Source organism: Haliotis rufescens, unplaced genomic scaffold, assembly GCF_023055435.1.
Source record: "Haliotis rufescens isolate VD_foot unplaced genomic scaffold, xgHalRufe1.0.p SCAF_7, whole genome shotgun sequence".
NCBI classification, from domain to species: Eukaryota; Metazoa; Mollusca; class Gastropoda; order Lepetellida; family Haliotidae; genus Haliotis; species Haliotis rufescens.
The window spans coordinates 44,909,890-44,928,243 of NW_025964361.1; the positions used below are offsets into that span (position 1 = coordinate 44,909,890).

Sequence of the window (18,354 nt, forward strand, 5' to 3'; positions counted from 1 at the left end):
TGGTTGTATATGGATGTCATGGTTGTCTATGACTGTCATGGTTGTCTATGAATGTCATGGTTGTATATGGATGTCATGGTTGTCTATGACTGTCATGGTTGTCTATGAATGTCATGGTTGTATATGGATGTCATGGTTGTCTATGACTGTCATGGTTGTCTATGACTGTCATGGTTGTATATGGATGTCATGGTTGTCTATGACTGTCATGGTTGTATATGGATGTCATGGTTGTCTATGACTGTCATGGTTGTATATGAATGTCATGGTTGTCTATGACTGTCATGGTTGTATATGGATGTCATGGTTGTCTATGACTGTCATGGTTGTATATGGATGTCATGGTTGTCTATGACTGTCATGGTTGTATATGGATGCACGGTTGTCTATGACTGTCATGGTTGTATATGGATGTCATGGTTGTCTATGACTGTCATGGTTGTATAAGGATGTCATGGTTGTCTATGACTGTCATGGTTGTCTATGACTGTCATGGCTGTCTATGACTGTCATGGTTGTATATGGATGTCACGGTTGTCTATGACTGTCATGGTTGTATATGGATGCACGGTTGTCTATGACTGTCATGGTTGTATATGAATCTCATGCATTGTCGGATGTGTGTGTCTGTTGGACACAATTGTGAGCCTGACCACCCGACCCATCAATTACAAACAAACCGCAATTGTGCATGCATCATATGAAGAAATTGATTACTAAAAATACCACATCTAAGCATTCTATTGGTATTTTGAAGGGAATAACCAAAACTGTTCTATTACTATAGTCGAAGGGGAAGCCGTTTGGTGTGAATTGTCCGGATGAGTGTGGAGACTGGCTTCGACTTCACAGACCTATTATCTGTTGAACAGTTAAACGGATACAATTGCCCCCTGAAGATCCGGGTTAGAAATGATCTACAGCAACACGTGCTGGTAAGAGGCGGCTAACAAAACAAAAGAAACAGACATCACAAATAAGTATTTTATTGGTATTTGGTGGTATTTTGAACAGAAGAACCAAAACGGTTGAAACTTGGAAATACTCATCTTCCCTAGGCAAGGGAACTGACAGTAAAAGTCCAGTTTCCTCACTTGCCGAACTGCTGGGATTTCGTGGCTCGATCGTAGCGCCACCAGTGGCTGATAGAAATTATGTCCCTCCTACTGACCAATCAGATTCCCCCTCTCATATCACTTGCGTTTACTTCAAACAAAATGGCGGCGCATAGTCAAAACAATCTGATCACTTGATGACCTTGATTAAAACATGAAGAGATTTGGAAAATAACTGTCGACGCCATGTGGACGTACCCATGCTCTGCAAATCATACAATCGACCGAAACCTGCACAGCTGTCGCCATGTTGTTTATGATTTCGTAATGCGTTCAACTAAGTCCAACAAAATAATTCCAGCCTAGTTCGGCAAAGGTCGAAACTGAACTTCTATTGTCAGTTAACTCCCTTGCCTGGGGAAGAATTATTATAGGGAGGGGAGACCATTTGACCTGTATTGTCAGGGCGAAAGGAGTGGTGGGATGGCGTAGTATATTTTGTCACCGAAAACATGACATTGTGTTCCATGTCCCTGTTCCGATTATCACCGTTTTCATATAGCAATGTATACATCATTTCATTTTAATATTTCATATAAGCCTACAACTAGGAATAAACGTATCAACACATTTTGCAACAATAAAAACTACAACTTTCTTTTGGCAGTCATGTTACTACTATATTAGGAGTAAAGGAATAATTTTCAGTTTCCCCAAAGACAATAATATATTTATTAAAAGCTCATCACTCTAAAAGGGAACTTTTGCTCTCTCTAAATTAGACGTTACGTTAATGCTATAACTTCAGCCTCACCCTCTGCCAAATGTTCTACTCATACCCCGGTAGCGGAACTACCATTTTGGTAGGCTCTTCTGGAGCTTGGGATGTTAACTTAGCATACCAAAATGCTTCATTGTAATGTAGGTACACATAGTCAAGGTTTTTCTCGTCCGCCTTGAAGTATGACATCAGAGTCTGGGCCAAGGCTGCGTCTCCGTCAACACCGAATATCTCCGTGTGGTTGCCCAGATATTCAGGCCTCTCTGTGTAGGCGATGCCCAGCCAGTAGGAGGGTTGAAAGTCGGGATAGAACCTCACGCCTAGATCATAAAGGGCTTGAAATGCCCGCTGCACAAAGGTGCCACAATCCCAGGTCTCTGTCCAATATGGACCATCTGAAATTAAATGGAAGTGAGTGTGTTTGGTGTAACGCCGATTTCAAATATATATATCTGTCTGTTATATCACGGAGTCAGCTTAATATAGGAGAAAATCCCCGAGGAGTGAAGTCGTAGAGGGATCACCACGTCTGCTGACAGAACAAGAGTCATTATCAAGGCGAATATGTGACTCGAACCAACGTTCAGCGGATCCTGAAACGGTCACGGGACGCCACTCTGTACATCGGCTGCACTCTGCGGCTGTTCAGACCATTAGCTACCCATGCCCAAGGCTTTGGAAAAAACCAACAACGCCTGAGAGTATTTCTCAACGCGGATGAGAAATTACTTTTTTCAGAGTATGCAAACATTGAAAAAACAAGACTAGAAAGAAATCGTGGTATTTATCTAGATAAAACAAATTTAAGTATAATGATAATTTTTCAGAGGAGTACAAACACGTCCACATTTTACAAGTGGCATATTTACTCACGTTACACCAGCGTACATGAAACGCAGATATGGAGAAATTACATGTACATTCTACGCTCTCTGTGTTGTTATAGTGTGGGGGCGATGGGGTAGCCAAATTGTTAAAGCGTTCTCTCGTCAAGCCAAATGCCCGGGTTTGAGTCCCTCGCTACCCCATTTCCTAGTATATTTTGCTTAGTTTGCATCGATATAATGACATCAAGTGTTTAGTTCTACTAAACCATGCCATGATTATACGCAATGAATTAACCATGTAGAAGAAGAGGATGCCAATTGTGCTCTTAATTGTGTGAGTTCGGTGAGTTCGAGTTTAGGTAGTGTAAAAAACAGATGACTGCGCTCGTTTGATACCTTTTGAATTGCTCCTAGTAACAGAAATAGTATCTGACAGCCGCTCGGGTAGTAATCTCTTCATCCTATTAGAATAATACAATGTTGGATTATCGGTCTCACTAATCTTAGAAGGGGCGGTCGGGTAGCCTAGTGGTTAAAGCGTTCGCTCGTCACGCCGAAGACCCGGGTTCGATTCCCAAAATGGGTACAATGTGTGAAGCCCATTTCTGGTATACCCCGCCGTGATATTGCTGGAACATTGCTAAAAGCGGCGTAAAACCATACTCACTCGCTTACTCTGATGCCCATGACGAGTACATACGTATGGCGTTGCTGTATGCTTCCTAACTCACCTCTGGAACGCATCAGGTGTGACGAGTCGCCATAGATGCCGGTATTGTTGTCCCACGTGACCCAGTGAGCGAAGGCATTGATGACTTTGCCTGGAAAGATGTATCCATAACAAATTTATAGACTTCATAATAAGTGAAAACAGCTGAGTTGATTACATTCCTTCAGATAACATTTTCAAGCTGAAAGCACAAGCAGAACCATTCAACAGTTCACTGACAGGCACATTTGGTGCATGCACAGTCTTGACTTTGTCTGTGCAAATAGGACCGCCTCCGTGGTCAAATGGTAGAGCGTCCACCCGGAGAGCAGAAGGTCCGGGGTTCGATCCCCGGCCGCGTCATACCAAAAGACGTTAAAAGATGGTACTTGTTGTAACCCTGTCTGGCGCTCGGCATTAAGGGGCTAAAACAAGGACTGGTCGGCTCGGAGTCAGAAAACCGTGTCTGAGTGGGGTATTCATGTTAAACTGCGGCATGGTATCTCAGTAAGCTAGCACTATCAATCGGCATCAGTCCGAACTGGTACAAGCAGCCACACAAACACACAAACGTCCATGCACGTCGGTATATAAGTGCAATAATCTTGGACGCGACGTTAATCCCTATTTCACCTCACCACACCTCTGTGCAAATAGGGTTACCGTGTCGATAATATTTATACAGAGGATAACCTCAGAATATAGCATATACAACCTTCTCCAGATGGAATGACTCTCACTTGTCCACATTGAAATGCGTCGATATAATAGTGCGAGCAAGGGGCCTTGCATCACTGTCATGATTCACTGCATAACCAGCTTAAAGATACCCTAAAAACAATTTGTAACACCCCAAAAGACGAAAATATAATGACTAGACAGTAAATGATTATTTGCTTAATTACAGACACTTAATGGAAGACTTGCCACGGCTAAGCTAAAAGCTTAGCTTAGCTCATTGCTTGGTGCCTACAGATGGCGCTAAGGCCTCTGAGTGGCAATGAAGGCGCCATGGCGGACCTTGTGGACCTACCGGTTGTGTTCGCCACCTGATGGCGCTCTGCTGTTGGCCTTAGGAAGGTCTTGGAAAACTTGTTCTTGAAGCACGATCCGGCTTGGTTACACCAGAGGAGAGAGTCATCCTCCAACACATTGGGTTTGGAGCAGTTGAAGGGGCCGAACATTGGGCACCAGTCCAAGGTGTATTTGAAGCCGGTGTTGAGGTTGTGCAGACCGATACCAGCGTGTTGAGGTATCTGGAGTGAGTGAGTTGCGTTTTTACGTAATTTGGGTATATCATGGATAGACAATAGCTGCCAAACAACAAAGAGCAGCATCTGGGTACGGCGACACACAATCAGCTCACTGTTTGGGTAAAACCTGAGGATTGATTATTTTCCCCAAAATGTTCGGGAACAGATAACCCCAAAATATCAAATGGTCGACATTGGAAATGAGGTCTTTTACCTCACAGAGTGAGTGAGTATGGTTTTACGCCGCCTTCAGCAATATTCCAGCAATATCACGGCAGGGGACACCGAAAAATGGGCTTCACATATTGTACCCATGTGGGGAATCGAACCCGGGTCTTGGACGTTACGAACCAACGTTTTAACTACTAGGCTACCCACCCCTGTTTACCTCACAGATGCATGGCAGTGAGTGCATAGGAAAACGATGGGGCGTCCACACGACGTGGTGCTTGGTCCATTGTGTATCTATCATTCACAGATTCACTATTGGTAGACAAGCACTACTGGGTGTATATTGTACCTGAACTCACAGGCTAGTGCAAGCACTGGACACTTTGGACCGCTTCTGTCTCGAGGACAACATGCATGGTGTACTCTTGTTCCCAACACCATCGGCAACAAAAGTGGGTTTGTTGAGAAATAACACAGTGTTCTCACCACAAGGTCGATGCCTGGCACCGGGCCTCCATTGCCCGTCATGCTGTAAATCACGATGACGTCGTCGTCATTAAACGTTGCCATCGGCTCTCCGTCGAAGCAGAAATGTTGGTCGAATGGGAGTTTACACCGAGGATCCACTGGTGGTCTACTGTCAAAGCGTCTGAAAATATTAAGGGTGCACATGCACCAGAATGGTTAAGATGTTGCGCAAAACAATATTCCAGCTATGTGACGGTGGACTGTAAATAATCGAGTCAATTGATACAATCCAGTGATCGATATTGTGAGCAACGATCCGTGGTCTCTGTCGGGATACGTTGAGACGAAATCAACCAAGCTTGAATATCGCTGAGAGCGACGTTGAACAACAAACAAAGAACACCAACAATAATGATGTCTATGTCACGGACATTTCTATAATTTTATGTTTAAGATAGCTACGCGATAAATCGCAAAGAACAATGAAGAACGAGGAGTAGTTTATTTCATGATAAAACATTGTTCTATCATTACGTCATTTCCGGAGATTGGAATATGTTCTCGCAACTTGATGACGTCATAAATTGGACGAAGACACTTCCCTCTCAAAAATAACAAATATAGCTGGGCTTCGCAGATACACGCAGTGGCCGAACGATTGTATCCAAAAATGACAGAGATATGACAATCGTTATTAGAATAGGTACAGGTGATCGACACGAGGATTGTAAGAATATACGGGGGAATACCAACCTTATCCCACCTGTTCGTAACATGGACTTGTCCTACATTTTCGAGGTCGGATTCTATTCAGGGAGTCATTATTATTAAAATTTGGGTAAATATTCGTAAAGCTGGCACATTTTATCAACATCCTTAAAGCGACTGTACAAAACGTTAATATCTTATGTATTGAAACAAACGACTCCAGGGCCCACTTGCACAAAGCAATCTTAGCGCAAAGATGATCGTAACGCCCATACTTTAACATAGGCTTACAATAGTCTTAGCGCTAAGATCGCTTTGTGCGAGTGGGCCCGTTGTTTCTCATACAATGAGGGTTTCCTTGCAGTGTTTTATTGTATGATTAACAACTCCCACTCGCCGTTTATATCTTAAATACAAAAATGTTTGAAAAAGCTTTATTCATGACAACATGTTCGTTTCAGAACACACACAGATAAGCAAATCATACACGAACCACAGTTTCTGGGCCACAAATGTCACCATTATTTCACACACTGGCGTCAAATCCGGGAAATCTTGAAATTGACAGGTCAAATCAGATCCCTTGTGTTAGTTGTTATGTTCATGTTTATGAGCTGTGACTTCAGTGGTGAATCAACTCTACAATGGTGTAAGCATGTTTTTTGTTCCGCCCAAATTTAGTCCCGTCTCGGAAAAAATATCAGGATTACTAGTAAATGCTCAAAATAGCAGTGAAAATATTCCCACCCTGTAGTGAAAATTTCCAGTTGACGGGAACAAATGTTTGGGATTGTTTATGAGCGACATTCCTGTATATTATTAATATGCAATATGAAATATCAGCGAAACTAAGACATACACTCGCAATACAAATAAACATAATCTAAAAGAAAAACAAAAGAATATGAATAAAAAGGAAAGCATGAAAGAAATCCTGATAGTTGATTAATTATAAATGCAAATGTGAAAACATGTAATTAAAACCTATGAAATGACTGTATTTATGTCAAGTAAATTACACAAAAAGGCAGTCGCCAGTGAATACCAGGGCTGAGGTGATGAAGTATCCTGAAGACTTAGATATCGCACCGGAAATAAGAATTTTTAAACATGGTAACATGGATATATTATATGTTAAAGGACATGTCAAATAGGAAATTTCCAACAAAGAGCATTTGTTCCGACCGGAAAAAATATTTTGCAAGTATTTGTTCCATGCTTAAAATTCATGTACCCTTTCTCTCTTCTCTCTTTTAGACTCTTGACAGTTTCACAAGATAGAACCTTTGTGTGTGAAAGTTTCCGTATGTCCGGAACAAATTTCAGTGTGATAGGAACCAAGACTTGATGTTCCAGAGGAGCAAATGTTGGTAGTAAAAGTTCCGCCGGAACTTATATGGGGAAGGGACCAAATCTGGTTTACAGTGAGACCACATCAAATATCAAAATTCACCAGGTTTATCTCCTAAATAAAATACAGTTTGTGATATTATTTTGTAGTACAATCATTCTGAATATATAGAGCTGTTTTTTTATTAGAATGATTAGTCATTTAGTCCCGGACAATTTCACCGTGAACCTAAAGTCTGGATTAACGAGGTTTTACTTTAAACTGTTTTCAAAGTAACTCACCTGTGCGGTATAGTGTAGTCAAGACTCCCAGCCTTGGCTGTTGTCCCGAAGAGTCCATAGGAAAAGAGTATCAGTATTGTCAGACACATTGTCAATATGGTGATACTGTTTGACAAAATTGTTTGGAATATTTCTTTTCAAAACATACTACATATATATAGATGTCCATGGTACGGATATGGGAAGGTAATTAATTTTTAATTTGATTAGTTCGCAGGACACATCCCCCACCAGGACAGTTTTGCTGACCACATCATGTTTATTGATGACCCGGGCATGTCACTGCGTGGTCATTTTAATATCTTGGGTTGTGATCGGGTCAATTGATGTTCACATTTTGTACATGGTTAACAGATATGTGGTTCTGAGCCCCGCAAAAACTGAATTGCTTAATGGTGAAATATTTTGTTGTGGACATTACATGATGTGATAGGGGTACCTCCACTAAAACATAAGTCATTTGAGCAAATGTTATGACAAGTCAATAAAGTAAGCAGAAGTCTTTGACTTTTGGAAAATGGACCGCCTCCGTGGTCTAGTAGAGCGCCCGCACGAAGAGTAGGAGGGCCGATGCTCGATCCCCGGCCGCTTCATACCAAAAGACGTTAAAAGATGGTACCCTGTCTGGCACTCGGCATTAAGCGGCTAAAACAAGGACTTGTCGGCTCGGAGTCAGGATACTGTGAGTGGAGTATCCACGTTAAACTGCGGCATGATATCTCAGTGGGCTAGTACTATAAATCGGCATGAGTCCGGACTAGTACAGTCCCTTGGACACGCCAGAAACCTATGATTGTGGGTTCGAATCCCGGTTCGCCCCGATTATGTTTCTAGGTTTGTCAGCACCAGACCCGTGCTCGTTTCACCGAAGTAAACGTCTAAGACCTGCATCACTTCGTGCTTTCCTACCACATTAAACTGACACGCCGTGATATAACGGGAATACTGTTAAAAGCGGCGTAAACCCAAACTTCACACCCGGACTAGTACACACATACAAGCACGCACACACACACACGCACACGCACGCACGCACGCACGCACGCACGCACGCAGAGGCATTTCGATATATGACTATTATTCCTCGTTGCTTAATGTGCACAATGGTTTTTGTACAGTATATTAATCATATCTATGATACAAAGTCCAGGTTTATATTATATAAATCGTATACATCCAGATCTGACAAAGCCCATGTCCTTTGAGATGGTTCCCTGACTCTCTGATGCCTTCTTCCAGCTGTCACATGACATATACTCCATATGCTCGCACTGTGCACCTGTGAAATATGAAGTGCTTAGTTGGTATTCATGAGAAGACCTGGGAAATTGTTCATGACTATTTTTCTGTACTATTTTGACTGATTTATGTTCCTACCTCTCATTTGGTTTTTATTGAGTTTAATTAGAAGTGGATTAATTGGATTTTCAACCTGGACAGATAATTGTTTCAAAACAGCCATTGGTGTCACAGGAACTTTTGTTGTTGAGTATATATTTACAGTTGACTGTCCATTTACTTGTTCAATGTTATGACACAGTTCTTCCAATATTTTTTTGCCTACAAAGATGTATTTAGTTGTATTTAGTTGTCATGTAAGCAGTTGCATGTCCTTCATGTGATGTTGTGGAACAGTTTTTTATCCCTATTTGGCCACGCCCTTGTAGGCGTGGTAGATGATGGCTCGCCCTTGTAGGTATATGTGGTCTCGTAGGGTGTGTGGTTAATAGGTCACATGGCACTGCGTCTAACGCTCCTTGAAGGTTTGGTAGGTGATGGCCACGCCCTTGGAGGTACAACCTCGCATGGGGGCGTGACTAAACAGGCACGTGGTTCTGTGTGGAACATCATCAGTGACATGAATAAATATCTTAATACGAAATATGTGTCTCATTTTGTTTGCCAGATGAAAGGAACAGACATGTGTTCTGATGTGATTTATGCAAAAGAACCTCAACAAATTCATCGATGCGATTCCATGGGTGCTAAAACCTATTTAGACCATGGACAAGATTAACATAATCTTGGCAGATAACATGTTTAAACACTATTGCTTTGGTAACACTATTTAAAAAGGTATTCAGTTGAATGAGTGTGTGATTATTGCTGAGCACCTTGTCAGCAATTTAGCTGCTATTAGCACTGAACATGCTGAAGTTATTCAAAATCTCAATGTATCAACCTACAAAAAGTCATGACCTGACAATTGACCCCACATATCTGCATAATCCGTGGAGTCAATAACAACAACAGGTGGGAGGTTTGCATTGGCGGATACTTTACGACGTGAGGGCCGAGAAGTCGTCCTGAATAAAGAATAAAGAAGCTGATATCTATAAAAAAGGTGTCACGTGTTCCTGACTTTGGTTGTCTGATTTGTGAGACTGTTGGTAGTATGTGCTGTTTATTTGTTGGACGCCGAACACAGCAATATTCCAGCTATGTGATAGACGACTGTCTGTAAATGATCAAGCCTTGATCAGACAATCCAGTGAACATCGATCTACCCAAATGGGATACGATGCCATGCATGAATCTTGTCGGCGAGCCTGACCACCAGATGCCATTTGTCGCCTTTAACGACAAGCATGGGTTGCTGAAGACAAATTCTAACCGAAATCTTCACGGGTTTGGTTGTATGTGACTGTCATGGTTGTATATAAATGGCATAGTTGTCTATGTCTGTCATGGTTTTATATGTCTGTCATGGTTGTATATGACTATCATGGTTGTCTATGAATGTCATGGCTGTCTATGAATGTCATGGTTGTATGTGAATGTCATGGCTGTCTATGAATGTCATGGCTGTCTATGAATGTCATGACTGTCTATGACTGTCATGGTTGTCTATGAATGTCATGGTTGTCTATGAATGTCATGGCTGTCTATGAATGTCATGGCTGTCTATGAATGTCATGGTTGTCTATGAATGTCATGGTTGTCTATGACTGTCATGGTTGTCTATGAATGTCATGGTTGTCTATGACTGTCATGGTTGTCTATGAATGTCATGGTTGTCTATGAATGTCATGGCTGTCTATGAATGTCATGGTTGTATGTGAATGTCATGGTTGTCTATGAATGTCATGGTTGTCTATGAATGTCATGGCTGTCTATGAATGTCATGACTGTCTATGAATGTCATGGTTGTCTATGAATGTCATGGCTGTCTATGACTGTCATGGTTGTCTATGAATGTCATGGTTGTCTATGACTGTCATGGTTGTCTATGAATGTCATGGTTGTCTATGACTGTCATGGTTGTCTATGAATGTCATGGTTGCCTATGAATGTCATGGCTGTCTATGAATGTCATGGTTGTATGTGAATGTCATGGTTGTCTATGAATGTCATGGTTGTCTATGAATGTCATGGTTGTCTATGAATGTCATGGCTGTCTATGAATGTCATGACTGTCTATGAATGTCATGGTTGTCTATGAATGTCATGGCTGTCTATGAATGTCATGGTTGTCTATGAATGTCATGGCTGTCTATGAATGTCATGGTTGTCTATGAATGTCATGGTTGTCTATGAATGTCATGGCTGTCTATGAATGTCATGACTGTCTATGAATGTCATGGTTGTCTATGAATGTCATGACTGTCATGGTTGTCTATGAATGTCATGGTTTTCTATGAATGTCATGGCTGTCTATGAATGTCATGACTGTCTATGAATGTCATGGTTGTCTATGAATGTCATGGCTGTCTATGAATGTCATGACTGTCTATGAATGTCATGGTTGTCTATGAATGTCATGGCTGTCTATGAATGTCATGACTGTCTATGACTGTCATGGTTGTCTATTAATGTCATGACTGTCTATGACTGTCATGGTTGTCTATGAATGTCATGGCTGTCTATGACTGTCATGGTTGTCTATGAATGTCATGGTTGTCTATGACTGTCATGGTTGTCTATGAATGTCATGTTGTCTATGACTGACATGGTTGTCTATGAATGTCATGGCTGTCTATGACTGTCATGGCTGTCTATGACTGTCATGGTTGTCTATGAATGTCATGGTTGTCTATGACTGTCATGGTTGTCTTTGACTGTCATGATTGTATATGGATGTCATGGTTGTCTATGAATGTCATGGCTGTCTATGACTGTCATGGTTGTATGTGTATGTCATGGTTGTCTATGAATGTCATGGCTGTCTATGAATGTCATGACTGTCTATGAATGTCATGGTTGTCTATGAATGTCATGGCTGTCTATGAATGTCATGACTGTCTATGACTGTCATGGTTGTCTATTAATGTCATGACTGTCTATGACTGTCATGGTTGTCTATGAATGTCATGGCTGTCTATGACTGTCATGGTTGTCTATGAATGTCATGGTTGTCTATGACTGTCATGGTTGTCTATGAATGTCATGTTGTCTATGACTGACATGGTTGTCTATGAATGTCATGGCTGTCTATGACTGTCATGGCTGTCTATGACTGTCATGGTTGTCTATGAATGTCATGGTTGTCTATGACTGTCATGGTTGTCTTTGACTGTCATGATTGTATATGGATGTCATGGTTGTCTATGAATGTCATGGCTGTCTATGACTGTCATGGTTGTATGTGTATGTCATGGTTGTCTATGAATGTCATGGCTGTCTATGAATGTCATGACTGTCTATGAATGTCATGACTGTCTATGAATGTCATGGTTGTCTATGAATGGCTTGGCTGTCTATGAATGCCATGGTTGTATGTGAATGTCATGGTTGTCTATGAACGTCATGGCTGTCTATGTCTGTCTATGTCTGTCATGATTGTGTATGGATGTCATGGTTGTCTATGAATGTCATGCTTTGTCATTGTGTGCCTGACCATCCGACCCATTAAGTCGTCTCGTGCGACAAGCAGAGGTTGCTGGGGACCATTCTTAACACAAACTCGCACACCACCCACAACAGACGGGAATGGGCCTTTGGGGATTCCTGGTAAGAATATATATCCCTAGACTAATGCTTAGTCTCTGATGATGAATGATGAGTGCTGATTACAGGATTCACTCTAGGGAGTGTCTGATGTGGGCTCTTTATGTTAAAATTTTAAAATATTCCAGAGGGAGGTACACCCACACTTGCCCATACAGCACAATGTTAAAATGCCCCATTGTATTTCAAAATGTGAGCATTTTTTTCAAATTCAGGGGCTAACAGCACAAGGCCCTACCCAAGAAGTATCCCCGAAAATACACACAAATACGACATCTAAGCATTTTATTGATATTTTGAAGGGAATAACCAAAATCGATCTTTTAATATAGTCGACGGGGAGGCCATTTGGTGTGTATTGTCAGGATGAGAGTGGAGACTGGCTTCGACTTCACAGACCTTTTATCTGTTGAACAGTTAAACGGATACAATTGCCCCCTGGAGATCCGGGTTAGAAATGATCTACAGCAACACATGCTGGTAAGAGCCGCTAACAAAACAAAAGAAACAGACATCACAAATAAGTATTTTATTGGTATTTGGTGGTATTTTGAACAGAAGAACCAAAACGGTTGAAACTTGGAATTACTCATCTTCCCGAGGCAAGGGAACTGACTGTAAAAGTCCGGTTTCCTCACTTCCCGAACTGCTGGGATTGCGTGGCTCGATCGTAGCGCCACCAGTGGCTGTTACGAATTATGTCCGCCCTACTGACCAATCAAGTCCCACCTCTCATATCATTGGTATTTGCTTCAAACAAAAAATGGCGGCACCCAGACAAGGCGATCTGATCGATAATCAAGATCGTTTTTGTAATAAAACGGGTCTCAACTTGCGAAATGCATCAGAACACTTGATCACCTTGATTGAAAACATGAAACGATTTGGAAAATATCTCTAAATTAGTCTTTTAAGTTACTGCAACAACTTCAGCCTCACCCTCTGCCAAATGGTCTACTCATACCCCGGTAGCGGAACTACCATTTTGGTAGGCACTTCTGGAGCTTGAGACGTGAACTTAGCATACCAGTACGCTTCATTGTAATGTAGGTACATATAGTCAAGATCTTTTTTGTCCGCCTTGAAGTATGACATCAGAGTCTGGGCCAAGGCTGCGTCTCCGTCAACACCGAATATCTCCGTGTGGCTGCCCAGATATTCAGGCCTCTCCGTGTAGGCGATGCCCAGCCAGTAGGAGGGTTGAAAGTCGGGATAGAACCTCACGCCTAGATCATAAAGGGCTTGAAATGCCCGCTGCACAAAGGTGCCACAATCCCAGGTCTCTGTCCAATATGGACCATCTGAAATTAAATGGAAGTGAGTGTGTTTGGTGTAACGCCGATTTCAAATATATATTTATGTATCTCTTATATCACGGAGTCAGCTTAATAGAGGAGGAAATCCCCGAGGTGTGAAGTCGTAGAGGATCACCACGTCTGCTGACAGAACAAGAGTCATTATCAAGGCGAATATGTGACTCGAACCAACGCCCAGCAGATCCTGGAACGGTCAAGGGACGCCACTCGGCTGCAATCTGCGGCTGTAAGCTACCCATGGCCAGGGCTTTGAAAGAAAACTAACCACGTTTGGGTGTATTTCTCAACACGGATGAGAATTTTTTTCAGAGTATGCAAACATTGAATAAACAAGACTAGAAAAATATCCAGATATTTATCTAGATAAAGCAAGTTTAAGTATAAAATAGTGTTATTTTTCAGAGTATTACAACCTGGTCCACGTTTAACAAGTGGCATTTTTACTCACATTAGAAAAGCATACATGAAACGTAGATATAGAGAAACATCATTCTACGCTCTTTGTGTTGTTATACTGTGGAGGGGGCGGTCGGGTAGCCCAGTGGTTAGAGCGTTCGCTCGTCACGCCGAAGACCCGGGTTCGATTCCCGATATGGGTACAATGTGTGAAGCCCATTTCTGGTGTCCCCCGCCGTGATATTGCTTGAATATTGCTAAAAGCGGCGTAAAACCAAACTCACTCATTTACTAACTGTACTGTGGAGGCGGTGGGGGTTGAGTCTCTCGCGAACTCCATCTCCTAGTATATTTTGCTTAATATGTATCGATATAATGACATCAAGTGTTTAGTTCCGCTAATCCATGGCGTGATTATACGCAATGAATTAACCATGTAGAAGAAGAGGATGTCAATTGTGTTTTTAATTGTGTGAGTTCGGACGTGGATAGACAGCCTGACCCCTAGCCACAGACCCGATGGCTATGAAGGCAGGGGTAGGACGCTGTCGGGTGTGCGTGTGTGGGTGCGTGCGTGCGTGCGTGCGTGTCTTTCTTCGGTCTCTGGCCAACACGATTTGAGGAAATACATGCATGCATCCTTCCTTATTGAGCGTCAGTTTGGCCTGTCTCAGCGCAAGTATCAAGTTCTTAAGGTGAGATGATTAGGTACTTGAGACCTTTCACGTTGTCGTTATATTTCTTCTTTGGTCTTCAGTGGTTCCTGTGGCAATCTGATAGAGACTTCACAGAGGCTCTGACGTGGTAATCGGGAGCCAAGCCCCAGGAGTCGGGCTTTGAGGAGCATGGTCTTCATACTCAGCCGACCCGTGAAGATCCGGGGTAGAATAGATCTTCAGCAACCCATGCTTGCCGTAAATGCTATGCTCGTCGTAAGAGGCAACTAACGGGATCGGGTGGTCAGGCTCGATCATCGATCCCAATTGCAATAATCGATGCTCATGATGTCAATCACTGGATTGTCTGGTCCAGACTTGATCATTTACAGACCGCCATCATATAGCTGGAATATTACTGAGAGCGGCGTTAAACAACAACAAACAAACAAACATACTAAGCCAGCCTTATCCAGATTTAGTCAGTTTATCCTGTCCTCTGATGCTCATGGGGGCGGTCGGGTAGCCTAGTGGTTAAAGCGTTCGCTCGTCACGCCGAAGACCCGGCTTCGATTCCCAAAATGGGTACAATGTGTGAAGCCCATTTCTGGTATCCCCCGCCGTGATATTGCTGGAATATTGCTAAAAGCGGCGTAAAACCATACTCACTCGCTCACTCTGATGCTCATGACGTGATCATACGTATGGTATTGCTGTATGCTTCCTAACTCACCTCTGGAACGCATCAGGTGTGACGAGTCGCCATAGATGCCGGTATTGTTGTCCCACGTGACCCAGAGAGCGAAGGCATTGATGACTTTGCCTGGAAAGATGTTTCGATTACAAATTTATAGACTTCATAATAACTGAAAACAACTGAGTTGATGATATTCCTTCACATACCATTTTCAAGCTGAAAACACAAGCATGTCATTTGGATCGCAGAACCACTCAACAGTTTACTGACAGGCATATTTGGTGCAATGGCAATGGTGGCGCCGTCGTGGACCTTGTGGACCTACCGGTTGTGTTCGCCACCTGATGGCGCTCTGCTCTTGGCTTTAGGAAGGGCTTGGTAAACTTGCTCCTGAAGCACGACTCTGCTTGGTTACACCAAAGGAGAGACTCACCCTCCAACACATTGGGTTGGGAGCAGTTGAAGGGGCCGAACATTGGGGACCAGTCCAAGGTGTATTTGAAGCCGGTGTTGAGGTTGTGCAGACCGATACCAGCGTGTTGAGGTATCTGGAGTGAGTGAGTTGTTTTAAAAAAAATAAAATTTGGGTATATCATGGATAGAGGTTAGAGTCGACAAAACAATAGTCGCCAAACAACAAAGAGCAGCATCTGGGTACGGCGACACACAATCAGCACACTGTTTGGGTAAAACCTGAGGACTGATTATTTTCCCCCAAAATGTTCGGGAACAGATTAACCCCAAAATATCAAATGGTCGGCCTTATTTAAAGGGGTCTTTTACCTCACGGAAAGGGGAGTGGGGTTATTCATGGCTGTGGGTGCACAGTAAAGGATGAGCCTTACACACGGGCATTTACATGGTGTGGTGCTTATACATGGTCCATTGTGTATCTGTCATTCACAGATTCACTATTGGTAGACAAGCACTACTGGGTGTCTATTATACCTGAACTCACAGGCTAGTGCAAGCACTGGACACTTTGGACCGCTTCTGTCTCGAGGACAACATGCATGGAGTACTTTTTGGAGTGGGTTTGTTGAGAAATAACACAGTGTTCTCACCACAAGGTCGATGCCTGGCACCGGGCCTCCATTGCCCGTCATGCTATAAATCACGATGACGTCGTCGTTATTAAACGTTGCCATCGGCTCTCCGTCGAAGCAGTAATGTTGGTCGAATGGGCGTTTACAGCGAGGATCCACTGGTGGTCTACTGTCAAAGCGTCTGAAAATATTAAGGGTGCACAAAACAATATTCCAGCTATGTGACGGTGAACTGCAAATAATCGAGTAAATCGGTAGAATCCAGTGATTGATATTGTGAGCAACGATCCATGGTCTCCGTCGGGATACTATGACACGACATCAACCAAGTCACTGAGTCTGACCACCCGACCAGAATAGGTGGGACCTATATTCTAACTCGCAATCCCCACGTGGGGAGGGGAGGCTTGGTATAGTGAGTGATTGAGTTGGGTTTAACGCCGCTTTTAACAGCATTCCAGTTATATCACGGCGTGTCAGCTTAATGTGGGAGGAAAGCCCGAAGTGATGCAGGTCTCAGACGTTTACCACTTCACTGAAACCCACAAGCACGGGTATGGTGCTGACAAACCTAGAAACATAATTGGGGCGAACCGGGATTCGAACCCACAATTATAGGTTTCTGGCGTGCCCAAGGGACGCAACTCTGCACAGCGAATCTCGGCGCTTTAGACGACTGGGCCACCCGTGCCCCCATATGTATTATAGATATACCGGGTTGGTATAGAGGGGGCTTGGTCGATAACATGGCATACTGTTACAGCGATCCTTACGCTGTCTGAGATTAGTGAGACTGATAATCACACATTGTATTATTCTAATAGGATGAAGAGATTACTACCTGAGCGGCTGTCAGATACTATTTCTGTTATAAGGAGCAATTCAAAAGGTATCAAACGAGCGCAGTTATCTGTTTTTTACAAACCCTAAACTCGCACCATTTGTATTGGATCGATGCATATTTTGTCTATCTCATGATTGCTGTAGCGCATTAATGCATAACACCTGATTAGTGATGTCATCCGATTTACTGACATATGTGTGTGTGTGTGTGTGTGTGTGTGTGTGTGTGTGTGTGTGTGTGTGTGTGTGTGTGTGTGTGTGTGTGTGTGTGTGACAGGGTGCAAAACTTGATGTGATATGCACCTCCAAAGGAACAAATGTTGGAAGTGAAAGTTCCGCCGGACTTACATGCGCGTGGAACCAAATTTTGTTCACAGTGGGACCACATCAAATTTCAAAACACACATCTCCTAAATAAATTACATTCTGAATAAATAAATGATCATGATTAGTCATTAAGTCCCAGACAATTTCTGAATCTAAAGTCTGGGTTAACGAGGTTTTACTTTAAACTGTTTTCAAAGTAACTCACCTGTGCGGTATAGTGTAGTCAAGACTCCCAGCCTTGGCTGTTGTCCCGAAGAGTCCATAGGAAAAGAGTATCAGTATTGTCAGCCACATTGTCAATATGGTGATACTGTTTGACAAAAATGTTTGGAATATTTCTATTCAAAACATACTACATATATATAGATGTCCGTGGTACGGATATGGGAAGGTAATTAATTTTTAATTTGATTAGTTCGCAGGACACGTCCCCCACCAGGACAGTTTTGCTGACCTCATCATGTTTATTGATGACCCGGGCATGTCACTGCGTGGTCATTTTAATATCTTGGGTTGTGATCA

At 42.7% G+C, this 18,354-nt stretch overlaps 2 protein-coding genes across 2 annotated transcripts; both read right to left on the reverse strand.

Annotated features, from left to right (window-relative positions):
• Positions 1-970: 970 nt before the first annotated feature.
• On the reverse strand, positions 971-7,693 carry LOC124115646 (ceroid-lipofuscinosis neuronal protein 5-like). Its single transcript, XM_046476705.2, has 5 exons — positions 7,605-7,693; positions 5,283-5,445; positions 4,406-4,628; positions 3,395-3,484; positions 971-2,231 (listed from the first exon to the last, which is right to left on the reverse strand). Exons 1-5 carry the CDS (start codon positions 7,691-7,693, stop codon positions 1,885-1,887), a joined length of 912 nt encoding a protein of 303 aa, XP_046332661.2. The 3' UTR covers positions 971-1,884.
• Positions 7,694-13,065: 5,372 nt separating this feature from the next.
• On the reverse strand, positions 13,066-18,151 carry LOC124115648 (ceroid-lipofuscinosis neuronal protein 5-like). Its single transcript, XM_046476706.2, has 5 exons — positions 18,038-18,151; positions 16,681-16,843; positions 15,942-16,164; positions 15,653-15,742; positions 13,066-13,852 (listed from the first exon to the last, which is right to left on the reverse strand). The coding sequence occupies exons 1-5, from the start codon at positions 18,124-18,126 to the stop codon at positions 13,506-13,508; spliced, it is 912 nt and encodes a 303-aa protein (XP_046332662.2). The 5' UTR covers positions 18,127-18,151; the 3' UTR covers positions 13,066-13,505.
• Between the last annotated feature and the right edge of the window lie 203 nt (positions 18,152-18,354).

What these genes read in the sequence shown, in the direction of transcription:
- LOC124115646 (XM_046476705.2), bottom strand. Translation starts at nt 7,693, where the DNA reads ATGTGTCTGACAATACTGATACTCTTTTCCTATGGACTCTTCGGGACA. An exon ending in GACTACACTATACCGCACAG is followed by an intron (nt 5,446 to 7,604) that starts GTGAGTTACTTT and finishes TAATATTTTCAG; the next exon opens with ACGCTTTGACAGTAGACCAC. An exon ending in TCAGGTGGCGAACACAACCG is followed by an intron (nt 3,485 to 4,405) that starts GTAGGTCCACAA and finishes ACATCTTTCCAG; the next exon opens with GCAAAGTCATCAATGCCTTC.
- LOC124115648 (XM_046476706.2), bottom strand. Translation starts at nt 18,126, where the DNA reads ATGTGGCTGACAATACTGATACTCTTTTCCTATGGACTCTTCGGGACA. An exon ending in TGCCAGGCATCGACCTTGTG is followed by an intron (nt 16,165 to 16,680) that starts GTGAGAACACTG and finishes CACTCACTCCAG; the next exon opens with ATACCTCAACACGCTGGTAT. An exon ending in TCAGGTGGCGAACACAACCG is followed by an intron (nt 15,743 to 15,941) that starts GTAGGTCCACAA and finishes ACATCTTTCCAG; the next exon opens with GCAAAGTCATCAATGCCTTC.